The sequence below is a fragment of the Oncorhynchus kisutch genome, linkage group LG25, assembly GCF_002021735.2.
Source record: "Oncorhynchus kisutch isolate 150728-3 linkage group LG25, Okis_V2, whole genome shotgun sequence".
In the NCBI taxonomy this organism is placed as follows: Eukaryota; Metazoa; Chordata; class Actinopteri; order Salmoniformes; family Salmonidae; genus Oncorhynchus; species Oncorhynchus kisutch.
This window is the reverse complement of record NC_034198.2, coordinates 1,908,710-1,930,375: the sequence shown is the minus strand read 5'-3', so window position 1 is coordinate 1,930,375 and position 21,666 is coordinate 1,908,710. Positions and strand designations below refer to the sequence as shown.

At 42.6% G+C, this 21,666-nt stretch overlaps 1 protein-coding gene across 4 annotated transcripts; it reads right to left on the bottom strand.

Moving 5' to 3' along the window:
* Positions 1-750: 750 nt before the first annotated feature.
* LOC109882255 (myc-associated zinc finger protein) lies at positions 751-21,567 on the bottom strand. 4 transcript variants are annotated; one of them, XM_020474350.2, is made up of 7 exons: positions 20,719-21,567; positions 16,834-16,984; positions 16,199-16,596; positions 15,626-15,867; positions 15,105-15,177; positions 13,916-14,087; positions 751-3,281 (listed from the first exon to the last, which is right to left on the bottom strand). In XM_020474350.2, exons 1-7 carry the CDS (start codon positions 20,749-20,751, stop codon positions 2,935-2,937), a joined length of 1,416 nt encoding a protein of 471 aa, XP_020329939.1. In that variant the 5' UTR covers positions 20,752-21,567; the 3' UTR covers positions 751-2,934. The 4 variants fall into 4 exon arrangements, with proteins under 4 accessions (XP_020329939.1, XP_020329940.1, XP_020329941.1 ...); XM_020474351.2 differs by having other exon boundaries at positions 15,114-15,177; positions 20,719-21,563; XM_020474352.2 differs by having other exon boundaries at positions 16,490-16,596; positions 20,719-21,554.
* Between the last annotated feature and the right edge of the window lie 99 nt (positions 21,568-21,666).

Here is a 21,666-nt window from a genome sequence, read left to right as displayed (position 1 = left end):
ATGAAAAGTTATCCTGGAAACAGCATACTTAATTTGCCTGCAGCATAGTGATGAAATCTGTTGGTATTTTTTTAAATAAAAAAAATAAAAAAATAACCTTTATTTTACTAGGCAAGTCAGTTAAGAACAATTTCTTATTTTCAATGACGGCCTAGGAACAGTGGGTTAACTGCCTGTTCAGGGGAAGAACGACAGATTTGTACCTAGTCAGCTCAGGGATTCGAACTTGCAACCTTTCGGTTACTAGTCCAACACTCTAACCACTAGGCTACCCTGCCGTATCAAAAGACAGTTTAGTGGTTTGGTTTATCAAGCTTGCTTCCTAACTCTATACTAAAGCTGAATTGACCCATATCTCATTCACTGTAATATTGTCTGGGCCAGTGTATACTGTATGCCTCCTACCTACACAAATTACACATTATACAAAAGTCATTTGCAAGACTAGCCTCCTCTAATTACCTGGCTCCATCTGAACCTTTGTTTAAGAAACTCAATATCTTGTCTAATTACGAGATTAATGTGAGCCCATTATGTACTTTCATCAGTTTACTCAAATAAAAAAATGCTCATCTCACACGTAATATATTTCACTTGTCAGAGATACCACAAATGTTGTTACCAGTTGCATGCCACCACCCACCATTCTCATTACACCTGATCTGACATTGACAAAAAATCCTTACACTTTCTATCTCAAGCATGTGACACACACAAACACCAAATAAATAATGGACACCCCTCACCTCATCTGTTTAGTCGTTTTACTTTTAATAGTAAACATTACAAAATAACATGATCTCTACTCCATCTACAAAATAATAACTTAATATTCATGATCGTGGTAAGCGTCAAAAATGGTTTGGCTCCAACAACTGTTCATAAACAAGCATACTGTTGAAATATAAATATAGCCCATTAATGTCCTTAATAAATCCATGACTAAGATTTTAAATAGTTCAGAATAAAATCATTCAAACGCAGTTGAGTACAATAAGGCATTAAGATGTATCGCAAGAGCTGTACAGGTTCATAGAATATAGTTTAAAAATATAATTTGTTTTGCTTAATGCGGGAACCCTAAAATAACTTTGATTAAATCACTACTTTTCTCAACAGGAAGAACAAGTCTCAATTTTTTTTCAAGCTAACATACCAACACTAAACAGATGAAATGAAGCACTTCAGTACAAAACCAGGACTTGTTGAAAGCATACCAGGGGTGGGGCACAGAACACAAGTAGTACCTGGATATACTTATCTCAACCTGACCTTTGACCTTTAAAGCCCTTCCATGACATCACACCTTAACCACTGAAAAAGTCTAACAACCAAAATTATCTGAGGAAAAGTGATCTTTCTCAGATTCATGGGGAGCAGTAAGTCATAATATGAGTTGTGATCAGAATGCTGTGTGCATATACAGTGGGGCAAAAAAGTATTTAGTCAGCCACCAATTGTGCAAGTTCTCCCACTTAAAAAGATGCAAATAAATTCATTAAGAATCCTACAATGTGATTTTCTGGATGTTTGTTTCTCATTTTGTCTGTCATAGTTGAAGTGTACCTATGATGAAAATGACAGGCCTCTCTCATCTTTTTAAGTGGGAGAACTTGCACAATTGGTGGCTGACTAATTACTTTTTTGCCCCACTGTACATGGTGATGTCTAGAATTCGAATGAATGAGTTTTAATCATGTGAACTCGTACAAGGAACAAAACATAGGAGACTATGGCAATGACAGTTACAAACAAAGAAAATGTCAGACATGGGTACAATTAATTTGACTGAATCAATGGCCACTTGATCTGTAGTGTAAGGGGGACTGCTGCTAACGTTCTTGTAGCATGATAACTTTACTTTTCCTAAAAGCAAAAAGTTGTCTTAGTTTCACTTTCATGCAAATTGTGTTTTAGGTGCAAGTGAACTGTGTCATGAGCCTGGCTGTACAGTAGCAGTCATGGGCATATTGTGTATTAAAATGTGGCCGTGCCCAGAGAGGAAGACGAAGAGCAAATACCTGTCTGAACCTTCGGCGAAATTAAACATCAACATTTGTAAGGTGCTTGATACTCCTTAACTCAACTTTGCCAATGTTTTTCTCTCTCTCTACTGTACCTGAAACAAATAGATGAAGTACACTGTTCATAATCACCATTACAGTATGGGCTAACCTCCAGATACATCGTTGGCCCTATTTAAAACAGACATACTCTGTGATAACACAATTTATACACAGTGTCTACTCCTGTCCATTTCTGGAAGGTAGCAGCCCCTGACTTATGTGCTATTCTCCCCCTCAACTTTTCATTCTCTTTCAGAATGTCCTACTAATATACGCAACCTTTTGTAAGATAATTTCCCTGTTACTCTTTTATATCATCCCCCACCTTCTTACTACAAGCTTTTCTTTTGAAGGCTCGGAAAAGAAAGCGACAAAAAGGAGACAAAAGGAAAATGTTTCTGACATACACATTACTAGCAGAGGGGAGTAGTTGCTGGGACTGAGGGAGACCAAGGGTGGAAGCAGGGAGGGAGAGGGATAGAGTAGACACACACAAGACCACATATAGGAGTCATAAGAGTCCTGAAAGTGCAAGAAAGTTCAGCCACGTTGGGGAAACTCACTTTCGTATTTGTCGTTGTCTCGGGTCATCGAATCAGCAGCGTACGGGACATATGTCCCCCCCCTTCTCGCGACATATGTCCCCCCCTCTCGCCACATTCTCCTAACTGTTCTCGCATACTTTCTCTCTGTCTTCCCTAAGCCAGCCCGCTCTGTCCCTTTCCCCCTTTTCCACTAGCTATGGGACTTTGAGTAGCCACATTCTTTACTGTGGCTCTCCCCTAAGCAAGCCCCCTTTGTCCTCCTAACCTCTCACTATAGGACTTAGGGACTCAAGGGGCTGTGGTTCAAATGAGGCTCCACTCTGCTAACTGTGGGACTGAGGCTGGATGCTGGAGCAATCCGACACTAGCAGGTCCACCACCGTGTTGCCGCTGATGTAGAAGTTTGGGGCGGACACCATGTTGCCAAGGGACATGGAGGAGCTGGATGCCCCACTAGAGGTGACAGGGCTGGGAGATCCCCCTTGGCCCCCTGTGCTGTGGGTGCCCATGTGGCCCTGCAGCTGGGTGGGGGTCTTGCAGTGCACCCCGCACAGCTGGCACACAAGGACACCGCCGGAGCCTGTGCCGCCGAAGACGCCAGCGCTCTCCTTCCACTCCTGGCCGTGGTGCTTCTGGGCGTGGACGCGCAGGTAGGTCAGAGTGGTGAAGCCTGGAGGAGACGCAGAGAGTTAGCGGTTAGTATCATTTCAAGGCTGTACAAGTAATGCTTTATAGCGTGGCTCCCCAAAAGGCAGGTGATTTTTTTGGGCTCCCCAACTTTCTGAGCAAAAAAAACCATTGTTGGACTAAGACTGTAAAAACAACAGCAAATCTGCTGCAAGTGATTTTGATTTTAGAAATCCGTTCCAAATGATTCCCACGCATGATAAAGAGATATAAGGTACCAGTCAAAAGTTTGGACACACCTTTTCATTCAAGGGTTTTTCTTTATTTTTTAAAACTATTTTCTACATTGTAGAATAATATTGAAGACATCAAAACTATCAAAACTATGAAATAACATGTAATCATGTAGTAACCAAAAAAGTGTTAAAAAAATCCAAATATATTTTAGATTCTTCAAAATAGCCATCCTTTGCCTTAATGACAGCTTTGCACACTTTTGGCACTCTGCGGTCCAACTCATCCCAAACCATCTCAATTGGGTTGAGGTCGGGTGATTGTGGAGGCCAGGTCATCTGATGCAGCACTGCATCACTCTCCTTCTTGGTCAAATAGCACTTACACAGCCTGGAAGTGTGTTGGGTTATTGTTCTGTTGAAAAACAAATGATCATCCCACTAAGTGAAAACCAGATGGGAAGGTGTTTTGCTGCAGAATGCTGTGGAAGCCATGCTGGTTAAGTGTGCCTTGAATTCTAAATAAATCACTGACAGTGTCACCAGCAAAGCACCCCCACACCATCACACCTCTTCCTCCATGCTTCACGGTAGGAAACACACAAGCAGAGATCACCTATTCTGTGTCTCACAAAAACACGACGGTTGGAAAATGAAGGCCTGATTCATGCAGTCTCCTCTGAACAGTTGATGTTGAGATGTCTGTTATTTGAACTCTGTGAAGCATATATTTGGACTGCAATTTCTGAGGCTGGTAATTCTAATGAACGTATCCTCTGCAGCAGAGGTAACTCTGGGTCTTCCTTTCCTGTTGTGGTCCTTATGAGAGCCAGTTTCATAGTTTCATAGTGCTTGATGTTAATTGTGACTGACCTTCATGTCTTAAATTTCTCGTTGCTTGTTTGACCTGTAATTGCCATAATATGGCCTTGGTCTTTTACCAAATGGAGCCATCTTCTGTATACCACCCCTACCTTGTCACAACACAACTGATTGGCTCAAAGGCATTATGAAGGAAAGAAATTCTATAAATTAACTTAACAAGACACACCTGTTAATTTAAATGCATTCCAGGTGACTACCTCATGAAGCTGGTTGAGAGAATGCCAAGAGTGTGCAAAACTGTCATCAAGGCAAATTGTGGCTACTTTGAAGAATTTCAAATATAAAATATATTTTGATTTGTTTATCATTTTAATTGGTTACTACATGTTACTTCCTAGTTTTAATGTCTGAAAATAGTCTAAATAAATAAAAACCCTTGAGAGAGTAGTTGTGTCCAAATTTTTGACTGGTACTGCATGCGGTACTGCATGTGATCGTATTGTAGTGAACATCGTTGTGTCCTCTGTGTCTCTGCAAATGCGTGACTACATGTAGCGTATTGTTTCTTGTTATTGTGTTAGGATGTTCTGTGACTTTGCTTGATAGAAGAAGGGAAAGAAGGGAACACATTGTTACTTTGGCCCAACACCTATAAATTATGTGTGCAAGGTCATGATCAGCCTATTGAACCCTAAGAGTAGGGACACCTAGTTTGTGCTTGAGTAAAAAGAGTGCTGAAGAGAGAGCATCCCTTCAGAGATTCTGACAGACTTGTACTTTGAGTATTACGTTTGTTGTAACCTCTCCGGCCATGATAATAAAGATCTGTTGATTTAACTTTGAGTCCTTAGTGGTAATTTCCACTAAAATTTGGCATGACGAAACAGGATGATTGAGTCTACCTGTGGAGCTCGGCAGTGAGGAAGCACCGGTGGTGCATTCCATGTGAAGGCGTGCAAGGTTCATACCCGTCTGACCACAGAGGACTCTCTGTGGGCTGCCCAGGAGAACACACAATCTACGAACCCTGGAAGGACTGACAACTGAATTTCAGTAAGTCAATTTAAATGAATTTTGAACAATAACTGTTTTCATAAGCTTAGAAAAAGGATCCAGAGTCCTAAGAGGGAACTAGGCGGGGGTAGAGAGACCCCGTCGGCAATGTTGTCTGTAGGTATTCAGGGAATGTGTAGTTCTGGGAACCATGGAAGTTCTGTGAACTCCATTTTAGGATTTAGAGAATAGTAAGTGATGCAGTGGAATGATTTTTGTATGATTGACTCATTTACTGGAAAAGGGAAATTAGTTCCCAGAATGATTGAGGTATGAGTGTGATAAATGTTAGAGTAAAGTAAGTTGATAAGGTATCATTAAAAGTAATAATGGGGAAAGGGAACAGTAAAAGTAGATATGAAGACCCAGATTTGGTACCAAAGGGACCCAGTAAAGTGATGGCAATATTGCCAGGCAGAATATTGGACAGCATGATCCTGCGAAATATGCTGTGAAGTTTGAAGAAGAGGTGAGAGCAATCCTTGCCATGTATACCCAAAGTAGAATACTCTCCGGCCATGATAATAAAGATCTGTTCATTTAACTTTGAAATTGTGAAATTGAGGAAATACTCCGTCTGTGTTTGAAGTTCAAGTGGAACCAGTGTAAAGGAGGTTGGAACAGTGACGCCAACTGTGCTGACCAACTCACTGCTGTGTTAAATAATGTAACGACAACAAACCCAAAGCACACAGACTAACAGAAAATACATTCCAACATGATGAAGGCCGGGCTTTTAACGACTATCAGGAACGAATGGAGATCTTCCTCCAGCACTCTGGTCTGACCCCTGACAAAGACTCATACGGCAGTCTGCTGTGTCATGCAGTGGTTACTGGCCTGCGACAAGACCAGAAGACAGCTGTGACCACTACATGCATTGGGTGGGAGACAAAGACCCTTGCTGATGTCAAACCTCACATCCCCATGCAGAAAGACAGATCAGGTCTAAGAACTCCAAGACTGGTGCTTAACTACAAGCTGCACAGTTGATGTTATTTGCTGGAGGAAGAGGATACTGTGGAGGTGGAGGTCAAGGATGTGGCAGATGGCCTCGGTAGAGGAAGGGGAAGAGGCAGATGGTGAGGAGAGCAAGGCACCTCTGGAAAGAGAGACTGGAGCTGCTACAACTGTTTCAAGCCAGGACATTTTGCAAGGGACTGTCCTGGTGATGGTAATAACCTTCCATATTTGCCTAGAGAATGGCGAAAACCTGGAAGGTTTTATTCCCCCTGGAGGTAGTACTGTGGTTCAATATGTTGATGACCTGTTGGTCTGTTCCACATCTGAGGAAATCTATCACAAAGATACATTGTTGATGTTCTTAGCTGAAAATGGTCATAAAGCTTCCCTCTCTAAGATGCAGTTGTGTAGAAGTTATGTTAAATATTTGGGTCATGACATTACTTCTGAGGGCAGGGCCCTCTCTAAAGATAAGCTTGAGGCGATAAAGTCTCTGCCTAAACCTGTTCCTAAGCAGCACAATGTCGCTGTTGGGAGTGGCTTGCTACTTTCGCCGATGCTTGAAAGACTGTGCGGAGACAGTACAGCCTCTGAAATTATGGAAGAAAGATGGAAATGTCTGAAGTGGTGAAGTTAAAGCAGGCTCTAATGTTGTGTTGACACAGTACCACAGAGTTGGCTGTAGGAAGAGGGGTACTACTCTAAGCGTTTAGACACTTATCCGAGGCATGGTATCCTGCCTCCGCTCTGTTGCAACTCGGATTTGACATGTTCCGATATTGTAGCAATGACTGAGCTGACGGTGCATGTTCCCCATGCCATTATTACAGACTAAAAACTGCCCATTTTACACCTGCCAGATTGCTAGATTATTAGAACATCCTTTTGACAATGTCTCATGTTACACTGAAGGGATGTACTATACTTAACCCCTCCACTCTCTTCCCTACAGTTGATGCTGGTGAAGAGCATGGCTGAATTGACCATTGAGATTCTGACTTTTATTTTTTGTGGATGGCTCAGCCCAGCGAGACGACAAGGGTGAACATTTAGTAGGCTATGCTGTTGTCACCTCTGTTCAAACTGTGGAAAGTGCTAGACTTCCCTCTCACTTGTCTGTTCAGGCAGCAGAGTTATTTGGTTTAAACAGAGCATGAATTTTGGCAAAGGATTGCTCTCTTAATATCTACACCGATAGTCGATTTGCATTTGGTGTTGTGCGCGATTTTGGCATGTTGTGGAATAGACCATTTTTTACTTAGTCTGGAAAAACTATTGCTCACACCGATCTTGTCTCCTCTTTGCTGACGGCCATTCAGCTTTCCTCATCTTTTGGAGTGGTTAAAGTGCCAAGCACACACAACGGACAGTGTTTCCCTTCTACAGATGGCAGCAGTTCCTGTTCCCACTAACCCCTTCTCTCCTAATGATGTTGTTTTGCAGGCAGCAGCTGATGCGACTGAGAAAAGGCGGTAGGCTGAACACTGTCGCAAGGATACCTCGGGTACATGGCTTGATGATTCTAATAGACCTGCCATGCCTTGTTGTATTTCCCAATACCTTGCTAAATTGTCAAGGCCATTTTTCAAAAAGATGGATGGTGGATCTTGTAAATAAATATTGGAGCACAGTAGGATTTACTGTGTCCCCGTGTCCCATTCTAGACCAGAGGGTCTCTGAGAACTTAATGATGTACTTCATTGAGTTGACCCCTTATGAGAGGAACAAGTATTGTTTGGTGATTGTTTACATATTTTCAAAATGTATTGAAACTTTTCCCTGCAGGAGAGCTACAGCAGCAGCTGGGGGCATAGGCTCTTCTGTGAGAGATCATACCAAGGTGGGTCTGCCGTCAAACGTCTTCTCCGACAATGGTCGTAATTTTGTGAATGAGATTGTTCAGTCCCTGTCAGAGGCTTTACATATTGATTTGAGAACCCATTGTGCCCATCATCCTCAGTCTGGGGGTGTGGTAGAACAGCCAAACCCTAAAAACTAAATGTATTAAAACTGATCGGTGAAGGTGCCATGGGTGAAGGTGCTTCCATTTGCACTCATGAGTATGAGAGGCAGATCCCACACAGTGACTGGTCTAGCTCCCCCATGAGGTGTTGACAGGGCTATCTATGAGAATGACTAACCCACCCTTTCCTCAAAACAGGTTGACGTTGCAGGGAATGGAAGACAAGGTAGCATACTGCATCTCACTTAACAATATTCTTAAGACTCTGTTCCCCCAGGTGAAGGCTTCTCTGCCCAACCTATCAGGAGGAACTGAGCATTATCTGTGCTCTGGCAACTTCATGTTGGTAAAAGACTACAGAAGGAAGAACTGGAATGATTCTCATTGGAGAGGACCATATCAGGTTTTGATGACCGCAGTAAAGGTAGCTGAGAGGGACACCTGGATTCAAGTGTCGCGCTGCTGACAAGTTCCTGCCCCTGAGAAGGATGGCGGGAGTCCCATCCCTTAGGCTGTGTGGTCTGTCTGTCTGGATCTACACCATTGTATTGATTGGAACAGTAGGTTGCCCTCCAGTGGGTGTCTGTTCAGGTGAAGATGAAAGTCCTGAGCCAAAGGAACCACTGCAGACCCGGAGTAGTGGTCCAGAAGGAGAAAGGAAAAGAGAAGTAAAAGGTCAAGATGAGGGAGAGAGTCTGTTCCTCTCTCCAGCTGGAATGGTGACAAATGGCATCTCATATAAGACATCTTGTTGGGTATGTGGGTTGGGTCCTGTGGGAGTAGGTAATGGTCTCCCATATGTAGGGATTCCCTTGGGGGTGAACTTTACTATTCAACTGTCCTCAATACTGTCATTGGCCAATTTCCCCCCCCCAGAAATCCCGACCCCATTACTTATTTTGCAATGTACAATGTTACAGTCAGCCTAGCCTAGCATTTATATATATGGGCTGGCAGGGTAGCCTAGTGGTTAGAGCGTTGGACTAGTAACCGAAACGTTGCAAGTTCAAATCCCTGAGCTGACAAGGTACAAATCTGTCATTCTGCCCCTGAACAGGCAGTTAACCCACTGTTCCTAGGCCGTCATTGAAAATAAGAATTTGTTCTTAACTGACTTGCCTAATAAAATAAAGGTAAAATATCCTAGATAACAATTGCAGTGACCCACCCATCTCTCTAGTAGGATTGCTGGTAGCCCCCTGGTGTATTAGAGGAAATGGGAGTAACCATTTTGTTGAAAATGTTTGTAACTGTACGTTGGTTAATGGTAGCAATAACTGCTCTCTTGTAGTACATGATTCTGTTACAGGAGCACCAGGTAATATGAGTTATACAATTTCTGTCTACAACAAGTACATCGCACTGAAGGAGCCACAAATTGTACCTATTGGTTGTGTGGCCTATTTGCTTATTATAGTTTACCACCTAATTGGGGAGGGACGTGTGCTGTTGCGTTTGTGGTGCTGGCCATGAGAGTCCTTGGAAACACTGAAACAGAATGGAGGGTTCTGTTCAGTGACCATCATCAGTCGACCCCTCGTTTTAATAAGTGATCCCTTGCAGATGTCACTCAGGTGTAGACATTCTTCTCCCGATTCGCTGGTGTTTTGCTGCCCCAATATGGAGTTGCATGTGCCTTAGATCAAATGAGAGATTTGGGTATTAAAGTTGAGAAAATGGGAAAAACTACTAGAGATGCCTTGGTTACTCTGAATGAGGAGTGAAAGCACGCCACAAGGTGACCCTGCAAAACAGGGAGGCACTTGACTACCTTTTGTCTGGTCAAATAACTTGCTGTCTTACCAGGAACTTCTCTTTCCCCCTATAATGGATGATAATATGCAAGAATGAGTTAGTATCCATGTTTGATTAAGTACCTGAAGGTTTTAAGTTAGGTTGTTAAATGACAGCAACCTTATAATGTACAAAAAAAGGATCAAATATAATGGATTTTTGCATATTGTTTCTTGTTATTGTGTTAGGATGTTCTGTGACTTCACTCTCAAGGAAAGGACTAACAGAAGAACAGAAATATTGTTACTTTGGCCCAACGCCTAGAAGAGCAGAGATGCCTAGTTTGTGCATCCTTTCAGAGCTTCTGACAGACTTGTACTTTGAGTATTACGTTTGTTGTAACCTCAAGTAAGGTTTGAAATGATGTTTTATTCAAATATTATATCGGTGTGGGCTTCTTGCTGTCATTTTGCAGTCTTCAAATGATTTGTAATTATGTTTCGGCCACCTGACCATCCACTCAAGAAATAAATCGGCCAGCGGCTGAATCTAGTTGATGATCCCTGCTTTATAAAGTAGGGTAGGTGGGCTAGAATGAAAATGTGTTCCTTTAATAAAAGGGCCAATCCGCAGTCAAAAAAAAGAAACTGTCCAACCCCTCTGTGTTTTGGTAAAAAGCTGAATGTAACCACTCTCTAATTCATAGACATGAATATGGATAAAAGGACTGACTATCCATGATATCAAACATATTGTTTTAACCATGTTATGAGGCTATACAGTGTTTGTTTATGAACATTGGAGTAAAATAAGTTTATAGTTTGGCTTCCAAAAGGGTGTGACAGCTGAATTAAGCTCATGAGGCATTTTTACGTTATGTTCTTCAAGAATTTTATATATATATATATTCAGCCGAAAAATAAACGTCCTTTCACTGTCAACTGCGTTTATTTTCCTCAAACTTAACGTGTAAATATTTGTATGACCATAACAAGAATCAATAACTGAGACATAAACTGAACAACTTCCACAGACATGTGACTAACAGAAGTGTTCCTGAGCAAAGGGGGGGGGGGGCGGTAAAATCTAAAGTAACAGTCAGTATCCAGCTGCATTAAAAGTACTGCAGTGCATCTCCTTATGGACTGCACCAGATTTTCCATTTTTTTGCTGTGAGATGTTACCCCACCAAGGCATCTGCAAGTTCCCAGACATTTCTGGGGGGAATGGCCCTAGCCTTCACACTCCGGTCCAAAAGGTCCCAGATGTGGTCAATGGGATTGAGATCCGGGCTCGTCGCTGGCCATGGCAGAACACTGACATTCCTGTCTTGCAGGAAATCATGCACAGAACAAGCAGTATGGCTGATGGCATTGTCATGCTGGAGGGTCATGTCAGGATGAGCCTGCAGGAAGGGTACCACATGAGGGAGGAGGATGTCTTCTCTGTAACACACAGCGTTGAGATTGCTTGCAATGACAACAAGCTCAGTCCGATGGTCTGGGGCGGTGTGGGGCGATCCCGATCCAGAGTACAGGCCTCAGTGTAATGCTCATTCCTTCGACGATAAACTCAAATCCGACCATCACCCATGGTGAGACAAAACCGCGATTCGTCAGTGAGAGCACTTTTTGCTAGTCCTGTCTGGTCCAGCGACAGTGGGTTTGTGCCCATAGGCGACGTTGTTGCCGGTGATGTCTGGTGAGGACCTGCCTTACAACAGGCCTACAAGCCCTCAGTATAGCCTCTCTCTGCTTATTGCGGACAGTCTGAGCACTGATGGAGGGATTGTGCATTCCTGCTGCAACTCGGGCAGCTGTCCGTCCTGTCTCCCTGTAGCGCTGTCTTAGGCGTCTCACACTACGGACATTGCAATTTATTGCCCTGGCCACATCTGCAGTCCTCATGCCTCCTTGCAGCATGCCTAAGGCACATTCACTCAGATGAGCAAGGACCCTGGGCATCTTTCTTTTGGTGTTTTTCAGAGTCAGTAGAAAGGTCTCTTTTGTGTCCTAAGCTTTCATAACTGTGACCTTAATTGCCTACCGTCTGTAAGCTGTTAGTGTCTTAACCTCACTAGGGTATGTGGGACGCTAGTGTCCCACCTGGCCAACATCCAGTGAAATTGCAGAGCGCCAAATTCAAATACAGAAATACTCATTATAAAAATTGAAAACATACAAGTATTTTACATACAGTAGGTTTAAAGATAAACTTATTGTGAATCCAACCAGTGTCAGATTTCAAAAAGGCTTTACGGTGAAAGCATACCTTACGATTATTTAAGAACATCGCCCAACAAATCATTACAAACAGTAACCAGCCAAGTAGAAGAGTTACACAAGTCAGAAATAGAGATAAAATTAATCACTTACCTTTGATGATCTTCATATGGTTGCACTCAGAAGACATTAATTTACTCAATAAATGTTTGTTTTGTTCGATAAAGTCTCTCTTTATATCCAAAAACCTGTTTTGTTCGCACGTTTTATCCAGTAATCCACAGGCTCAAACGCAGTCACAACAGGCAGACAAAAAAATCCAAATTGTATCCGTAAAGTTCATAGAAACATGACCAACGATGTTTATATTCAATCGACAGGTTGTTTTTAGCCCAAATAATCGATAATAATTTCAACCGGACAATAACGTTGTCAATATAAAAGGTAAACAAGAAAGGCACTCTCTCGGTCGTGTGCATGAAAAAGCTCTGTGTCACTGAGAATACAAGTCTGAAGCCATTTCTAAAGACTTTTGACATCTAGTGGAAGGCATAGGAACTACAATTTGAGTCCTAAGTCAATGGATACTGTAATGGCATTGAATAGAAAACTACAAAACGAAAACAAATCCTACTTTCTGAATGGATTTTTCTCAGGTTTTCGCCTGCCGCATCGGTTCTGTTATACTCACATACACTATTTTAACAGTTTTGAAAACTGTAGAGTGTTTTCTATCCAAATCTACCAATTATATGCATATCCTATATTCTGGGCCTGAGTAGCAGGCAGCTTATTTTGGGCACGCTTTTCATCCAAAATTCCGAATGCTGCCCCCTAGAGAAGTTAACGACCGTTCCACAGGTGCATGTTAATGAATTGTTTATGGTTCTTTGAACAAGCATGGGAAACAGTGTTTAAACCCTTTACAATGAAGATCTATGAAGTTACTTGGATTTTTACGAATTATCTTTGAAAGACTGGGTCCTGAAAAAAAGAGAAGTTTCTATTTTTGCTGAGTTTATATGTCATTAATTTGCACTGAACCAAAAATATAATATATATAAAATATAAATGAAACATGCAACAACTTTAAAGATTTTACTGAGTTATAGTTCATATACGGAAATCAGTCAATTGAAATAAATCAATTAGGCCCTAATCTATGGATTTCATGACTGGGCAGGGGTGCAGCCATGGGTGGGCCTGGGAGGACATAGACCCATCCACTGGTGAGTCAGGCCCAGCCAATCAGAATGAGTTTTTCCCCCACAAAAGGGCTTCATTACAGACATAACTACTCCTCAGCACCCCCCCTCCCCTCCACACACACACACACTTTAAAGTGGCCTTTTATTGTCCCCCGCACATGGTCCATCTGTGTAATGATCATGGTGTTTAATCAGCTTCTTGATATGCCACACCTGTTAGGTGGATGGATTATCTTGGCAAAGGAGAAATGCTTACTAACAGGGATATAAACAAATTAGTGTACAAATTGAGAGAAAAAAAGCTTTTTGTGTATGGACCTTTTTCCATGCCAGGACAAGACAAATGTTTATTACCTCTAAATAAACCATTTATAAACTTTGAATGTTTATTAAGATCAGATAAACCACTTATAAACTCGAAACGTTTCTTAACATCTTCACCCATCAATCAATCTGGGGTGTTGACAGACACTCACTGCGGTTACAGAGATGGCAGGCGTGGTGCTGCGATTGGTTGTGGACCCTCATGTGATCGGTGATGTAGGCAGCAGACAGGAGCTTGCCGCATATGTGGCACGGGACCTTCTCCTCGTGGCGGATCATATGGGCACGTAGCCGGTCCCTCGTGGCGAAGCTGGATTCGCACGTCTAAACACATCAAGAGATATGAGGAATGACTGGTTATCCATAAAGATGCAGAGGAAGCAGTAGTTTAACCCTATAGACGGGCAGGTTTTGATTCATTTTAAGACTGCTTAATCGATCCAAGAGATGTATAAAAAAACATTGCTATTAGCATTGAATAACAGATTCACTGGAATCAACAGATAGTCCCCACAAAAAAATCTAAAAGAAGTTTGTTCTGAAGTGCCTCTCCTATATCTGAGAGATAAGGAAGATCAGGAAACTTTTTTACATATATTTAACCCCTTATTTTAGGCACTAAACTATCTCAAGATAAACAGTGCATTCAGAAAGTATTCAGACCCCTCTACCTTTTCCACATTTTGTTATGTTACAGCCTTATTCTAAAATGTATACAATATTTTTTCCCCCAGCATCAACCTATACCCCATAATGACAGAGAACACCACCACGTTCGTGAGAGTCATCTTTCAACAAATTGGTCTTAATACTTTGTAGGCCAAACCGGTCGGACGCTACAGACATTTTATGAGAACAGCAATTTTCGGGATGTCTCATGGTCTGACAAACACTGCTCTAGCTCTGCCACCACCACAGATGCGGAAGGGCAAAATCAGCGGATGCACAGCCCATGCAAAACATTTTTTTTTTAGCTTAAACAGATGGATTTTGATTGGGATTTTTGTATGATGTTAATTACATTTCCGCGGGGAAGCGGAAATTGTAGGCTCAGGGTTAATAGCAAAATTATCTTTCATTTTATTGAATTCAGGGTTGGAGTCAATTCCATTTCAATTCAGTCAATTAAGGAAGTAAACTAAAATTCCAATTCCAAAGAAAATTTGAATTTCAGTTCACTTCCTGAATTGACTGAATTGAAATGGAATTGATCCCAACCCCAATTCTATTACAATGGATAGTTATGGTACGAAGGATTTAAGGTACAGAGAAGCAAATTGATGGTTAACAATGACTGTATTGAGATTTGAGAGGTGTAAAAGGATATAAAATAGCACAAACATCAAGTACCGGACACTTGAAGGGTCGTTCAGAAGAGTGGACTTGTCTGACGTGACTGTTGAGATGGTCGGGCCTGAAAGAAGTGAGACAGGAAGAGTTGAGACCACAATACCTTGTTATACACTTTCTCCAGCTGAAAATGTGAACTTCCAAATTCAAACTTTGTCAGATGTCTTAAGATAAGTTAAAGTCCCAGGGCGTGCTTTGTGTAGATACAGCTAAATGCCACAACCCAATATGAATGAAAAAGACACAAAATTTGTGGTGCTTAAATTTTCCATTCATTTTGGGTTGAGCCTTACAGCTGCATCTACACAACTCATGGCATGGGATGTGGACTCTTCTTGACTACTTTTGAGGTCTAAAACATCTGACAAACTCATTGGAGTGTATCACAGACACAAAGCGTAAGAAAGCGGCTTGAAATACAGAGAGAGGGAGAGGCAATATATGAAAACATTTTCTTTGCCTGCCCAAATTAACACAACACTGCTCTCTGGCCTATAGCGTGCCATTCTCACCTGGAGAAAGCCTTGGCACAGTGGGGGCACACGTAGGGTTTCTCCACACCACCTTGGTGAGAGCGCACGTGGTGGCTCATGCGGTCCTTCCTCTTGAACCTCTGCTGGCAGATGGGGCAGGAGAAGGGTTTCTCATCCGAGTGGGAGAGACGGTGTCGGTTAAGGTGGTACACGTCTCGGAAGGCCTTCCCGCACGTTTCACAAGCGTGATTCTTCCGCACAGGGTTTGGGTTCGATGGCCGCTGGGAGGGAGGGGGTGAGGAGAACTAACATTGTTTGTGAGGAATACAAAAAGTTTTTTATGCATTGTCGGACATGTCTATTACACATGCCTTGTTGATTATTTACATATCATATTGTCGAGTCTCTGTGTCTTTCCGAATGACGCAGACAAACATGGCTCGCTACACCTAGATCATTTCTTTGGACCGTTTGCATAAAGTGCTGAATTCCCTCTATTGAAAATAAGGCTTTTCCACAATCTCCATAAAGACCATGCAAGAGAAACCTAAGGTCTAGTTTTCCTTTTCACGGACGACGACAACAACAACCTCCAGAAGCACCCTGACCCACCTGTGCTGTCGCCCCCGCCCCCATGTCAACAGCTGCAGGAGGAGCATGGGGGTTAACGCTAGCCACTACGCTTGCCATGGCAACCTCTTCGCCATCCTGACTACCCACAGCTGGCTGCTGGGACGCCAGCAGGCTGGGAGGGGGGAGAGGGGGAGGAACGGAGAGGTGGAGCAGGGTGAGGGGGACCGTGTACCTCTCCGTCCTACCTCCCGACACCACCTGCGCTGGGCCGGCACCATTGCCACCCTCCTTTGCCCCCTCCTCCTGCTCCCCTGCTCGCTTCATGCGTACCCCGGTGTGGACCGACTGGTGCCGCCGCAGGTTGTAGTTGTTCTTGAACTGCTTGCTGCATATGGCACAGATGTGGGGCACACGGGCAGGCCGGGACACCGTCTTCACTGTAGGAAGGAAGAGAGGAAGAAGAGAGGGAATGAAAGAGGAAGACAGGGAGAGGAAATGCACATTAATAATAATATCCCTGTCAATTCAACATATAATAGTATGAAGACTAACACATTATGCTTATAACAGGATAACAGACCATTTGTTTGGCAATCTACATGACTTCCTTTTCAACTTAATTGCTGATAACGGCTGAAGAAGCAATGGTATTTCACAACCCATGATTCTCTCACCAGGTAAGGGTTCTTCATTGAGGGCAGCAGTGTCCACCGTGGAAGGAGGATGGACTATGTGCTCTGTGGGAGGGGTCTGAGGAGAGGCCATATGGACTGGTAAGAGTTCTGATTGGAGGGTCCCCTCCACTTGGTTTTGGGTGGGAGTAGTCTGGAGAAATAAACACAGCCATCAGCAGAAAGTCACTGCATTGTCTAGGGCAGGTATTCCCAAACTGGGGTACCCCCAGGAGTAGCGCAATGCCTTCAGGGTTCACCAAATAAAAATGTGATTCGCATTTTATTTTATTTTATCATTTAAAAAATCTATACATATATATAAAAAAACATTAAACATTTATATTTTCCAACGGGGCAATACATTTAGGTGAGGTCTTTCTCGCCTGAGTAGCCTCGTTTCACTGCAAAAATACAATTCAACCATCTAGTGTTCAGCGAAACAACAACATAATGTCAAATACAGGTAGCCTAGTCAAATAATTCACATCCAATCACATTAACCGTTACTCTTGTGGGAATTCCACTAACGGTCAGTACGTAGCTGCTGCTCATTCCATTTGCTAAATAATTGATAAGTGGTTAAAAAAAAAGTACGGCCATAGAGACGCATAACAGCTCTACTGGTAATACTGCTACTACAGCAGCAGTACTACACCTGCACCTATCGACGACACAAGTTGTTCTGCTTCCACGAGCACATCCAATGCTAGCATCAGTAATTCTACATTCGGTGTTAGTCCAGCTAACATGGACACTGACAGTTGTGAATCTGATGCAGCCGAAGAGCTACTGCCCCCTTACCCAGGAAAGCACCGAACAACAGACAGGGACATTGGACCATCGAAGACGCAAATATGATGAGAACTACATTGATTGGGGTTCACTTATATTGGGAGTAGTGCCTTTCCTCAGCCACTGTGTGTTATATGTTCAAAAGTACTATCTCACAACTCGATGAAACCTTCACTCTTGCGCAGACATTTAGAAACAAAACAGACCAATTTGAAAAATAAGCGTCGGGAGTTTTTTGAGCGAGAATTAAAACAACTTTTGAGTAGTAAGACATGTATAAAAGCAACAGATGCCATTAATAAGGAGCTAGAAGCGTCTTATATGGTGAGCTACCAAGTGGCTAGCATAGGCAAGCCCCATACTATTGTGGAGGACTTCATTCTTCCTGCTGTCGCGGATATGGGGCGGCAGGGTAGCCTAGTGGTTAGAGCGTTGGACTAGTAACCGAAAGGTTGCAAGTTCGAATCCCCGAGCTGACAAGGTACAAATCTGTCGTTCTGCCCCCGAACAGGCAGTTAACCCACTGTTCCTAGGCCGTCGTTGAAAATAAGAATTTGTTCTTAACTGACTTGCCTAGTAAAATAAAAAAATTAAAATATAGCTGGGATAATGCTGGGGGAAAAGGCACAAAATAACTATACAGACAAATAACACAGTTTCACAACGCATCAGTGACATGGCAGGAGATGTTCTGAAAGAATTACTGCTTTGTATACAAGCCAATGAATTCTATGCGCTACAGCTTGATGAATCAACACACGTGGCGGGCCTGGCACAGCTCCTGGTATATGTCCATCACATTTATGGGGGGTCAATTAAGGAAGACATCCTCTACTGAAAACCAGGGCAAAAGGAGAGGATATTTTTAATGTACTGGACAGCTTTGTGACATCAAATGGACTTGGTCAAGATGTGTTGGTATCTGTACTGGTTGCACAAAAGCCATGACAAGGGGACACAGTGGAGTGGTAACGCGCGTGCAAGCAGTTGCTCCTGATACCACTTGGGTACACTGCAGCATCCATCGAGAGACTCTTACTGCCAAAGGAATGCCTGACAGCTTGAAAGACGTTTTGGACACTACAGTGAAAATGATTAACTTTGTTAAAGCAAAGTCCCTGAACTCTCGTGTATTTTCTGCGATATGCGATGATATGGGCAGCGACCATGTTACGCTTATACAACATACAGGAGTGCGCTGATTATCCAGGGGCAAAGTATTGACACGTTTTTTTTTATATAAAATTGAGAGACAAGCTTAGTTTTCTTCACTGACCATCATTTTCACTTGTCTGACCACTCTAATGATGACGAGTTCCTCACAAGACTGGCCTACCTGGGTGATGTTTTTCTCACCTGAATGATCTGAATCTAGGATTACAGGGGACTCTCCGCAACTATATTCAATGCACCGGACAAAATTGAGGCTATGATTAAGCAGTTGGAGCTCTTCTCTCTCTCTCTGCACTAACAAGGACAACACACAGGTCTTTCCATCATTGTATGTTTTTTTGTGTGCAAATGAACTCAAGCTAACGGACAATGTCATATGAGATATAGTGAAGAACCTGAGTGAGTTTGGTGCAAATTAGGCAGGTACTTTCCCAAAACGGATGGCACAAACAACTGGATTCGTTGTCCCTTTCATGCCCTGCCTCCAGTCCACTTGCCAATATCTGAACAAGAGAGCCTCATTGAAATTGCAACAAGCAGTTCTGTGAAAATTTAATTTAATCAGAAGCCACTGCCACATTTCTGGATTGGGCTGCGCTCAGAGTATCCTGTCTTGGCAAATCGCGCTGTTAAGACACGGACGCCCTTTCCAACCACAGACCTCGGCCCGCACTAGCATGAAAACTACATACAGGCACAGACTGTGTGTGGAAAATTATTTAAAACTGAGACTCTCTCCAATACAACCCAACATTGCAGTTATGTGCATCCTTTCCAGCACACCCTTCTCATTAACCTGTGGTGAGTTATTCACAATTTAAGATGAACAAAAAGTTGTACATGTAAGATGGTTAAATAAAGAGAAAAAATATTGATTATTATTATATTATTATTTGTGCCCTTGTCCTAGAAGAGCTCTTTGTCACTTCCCACGAGCCTGGTTGTGACAAAAACTCACACTCATTCTTATGTTTAATAAATGTATGGTATGTGTCTTTTTCCCAATGCAGTTCAACCAAAACTTCCCCCCATTATTTAGAGGGGCGTTCTACTACGCTCCCATTGGCTAGCTAACGTTGTCTCGCTCACAGGCAATGAGCGCAGACACAGTGGCCTTCCAAGGTAAGGATGGGAAGTGTCATTTAACAATTAGCTGCCTACCATAATGCAGGCCTATTATCATCATGTCTGGTAACATTTGCCCATGTATTTATTTTTTAGTTTCAGAACTTTGCAGAATTCCCTCAATTGAAGGTCAGCTAAGTTAAAATGGGCTACTTAACGTTACTAGGTCGGTATTTGAAGTTACACTACTAATGATAATATATCATCAGGTTAAAGCATATGTTTATTATTCATAATTTCTCTAATATTTTAGCTAATCATTCAGTCGAATTGCGCTATGCTACAGCCATTGAATCTGTCTTTGCGCGTTAAAGGACGTTAATGGATAGCTCTGTCCACATTACGTTGTTATATTTTTCAATCTTGAAATACAAGGGCAAACGTTATTAATCAGTGACTGAAATTTGGCGCTCCGTGGTATTCACTTCCGGACTTGGAGAGCGTCCAAAGCGTCGAGGAACGCCTCTCTGACTAACGGGGCGTGGTTTTGGCTTAACTGCGGTGTGGGAAAAGAAAGACGCTTCACACGTAGTGTGTGTGGCAGGCTTACAATGATGGCAAAATACATTATTTGAGAGTGCGCTGACCCTGGTGCTAGAGGGGGTACGCAGCTGGAGGTTGAATGTTTGAAGGGGTAACGGGACGATAAAAAGTTTGGGAACCACTGGTTTAGAGTAAATGCTACTTCGTTTACCTAAATGGCCAGGCCCCTGGGGCTGCAGACAAAAAAATATTCAACAGCCATTCTTCAGAAAAGCGCACACACGAATAGAAAGAAGGTCAATTAAAACGTACCTGGAAGAGAAAATTGCTCCAAGCAGCATCCATTTTGCACCAAAGCGATGAAGAGTATAAAATCAGCTAAGTAATCCTGATGGCGATTCGACAGTAAACCGTTGACATAATATTTAATCGCACTGTTGATGATTGTGGCGAGAAGATCTATGTTGACAGTATTCAAATTCAACAAGAAAAGTATGCTATTGATCATCCGAAAGGGACATGCAACTATCAAAAATGTACATTGTAAAAATATTTATCTAACAGGCGTATTCAAGCTATTCAAATTCACGCAGGCGTTTCGTCTAGGCTGACTGCCTGAGTGGAATTGCCAGCTCCAATAGTGGCCTATTTATCTTTGACTTTGGTTTCAAACTTTAATTTTATCAAAGCATAAGGAATGCATATCTCTTGGCATTGATGACTTTGAAACCAAATATCTGTGCGCACAAAATCAATGTTATTTATATAGCAGTAGTCATATAATAGGTTGATCTTAAAATTAAAAGTAATGCATTACGCACAATGACAACTACTATCAGTGTTACAATAAACGCATTCGAAAGAGTAGCAGTTCATTATTTTAATTTATGAATCTATTCTTCCGATTTCCCCCAACAGGCCAATCGCTTGTTTTGTCGAAGCCTCGTTGTTGGATTCAAGCCCTGACCCTAAGCTAAGAGCACTCGCGCCGGGACGCAGCCTATCGCTCCACCTCGGCTGTTCAATTGCGAGGATGTCATCTTTCTTTTTTTATTGCTCGCTCTCCCTCCTCCCTCCATGTATCTTTCTTCCTTTTCTTTTTAAATCCTCTTTCTTCTCCCCCTCCTCTCCTTTTCTTGCACCGCTATGTCCCAGTTGCTCTTAAAGGGATATCATTTATATTCGTTGGTCACCCTCTAAGTTCCCTCTCCCCCATTGGAGCATTTCCTTTCTGCCCCCTCCTCCTCGGGTTTTCGGCCG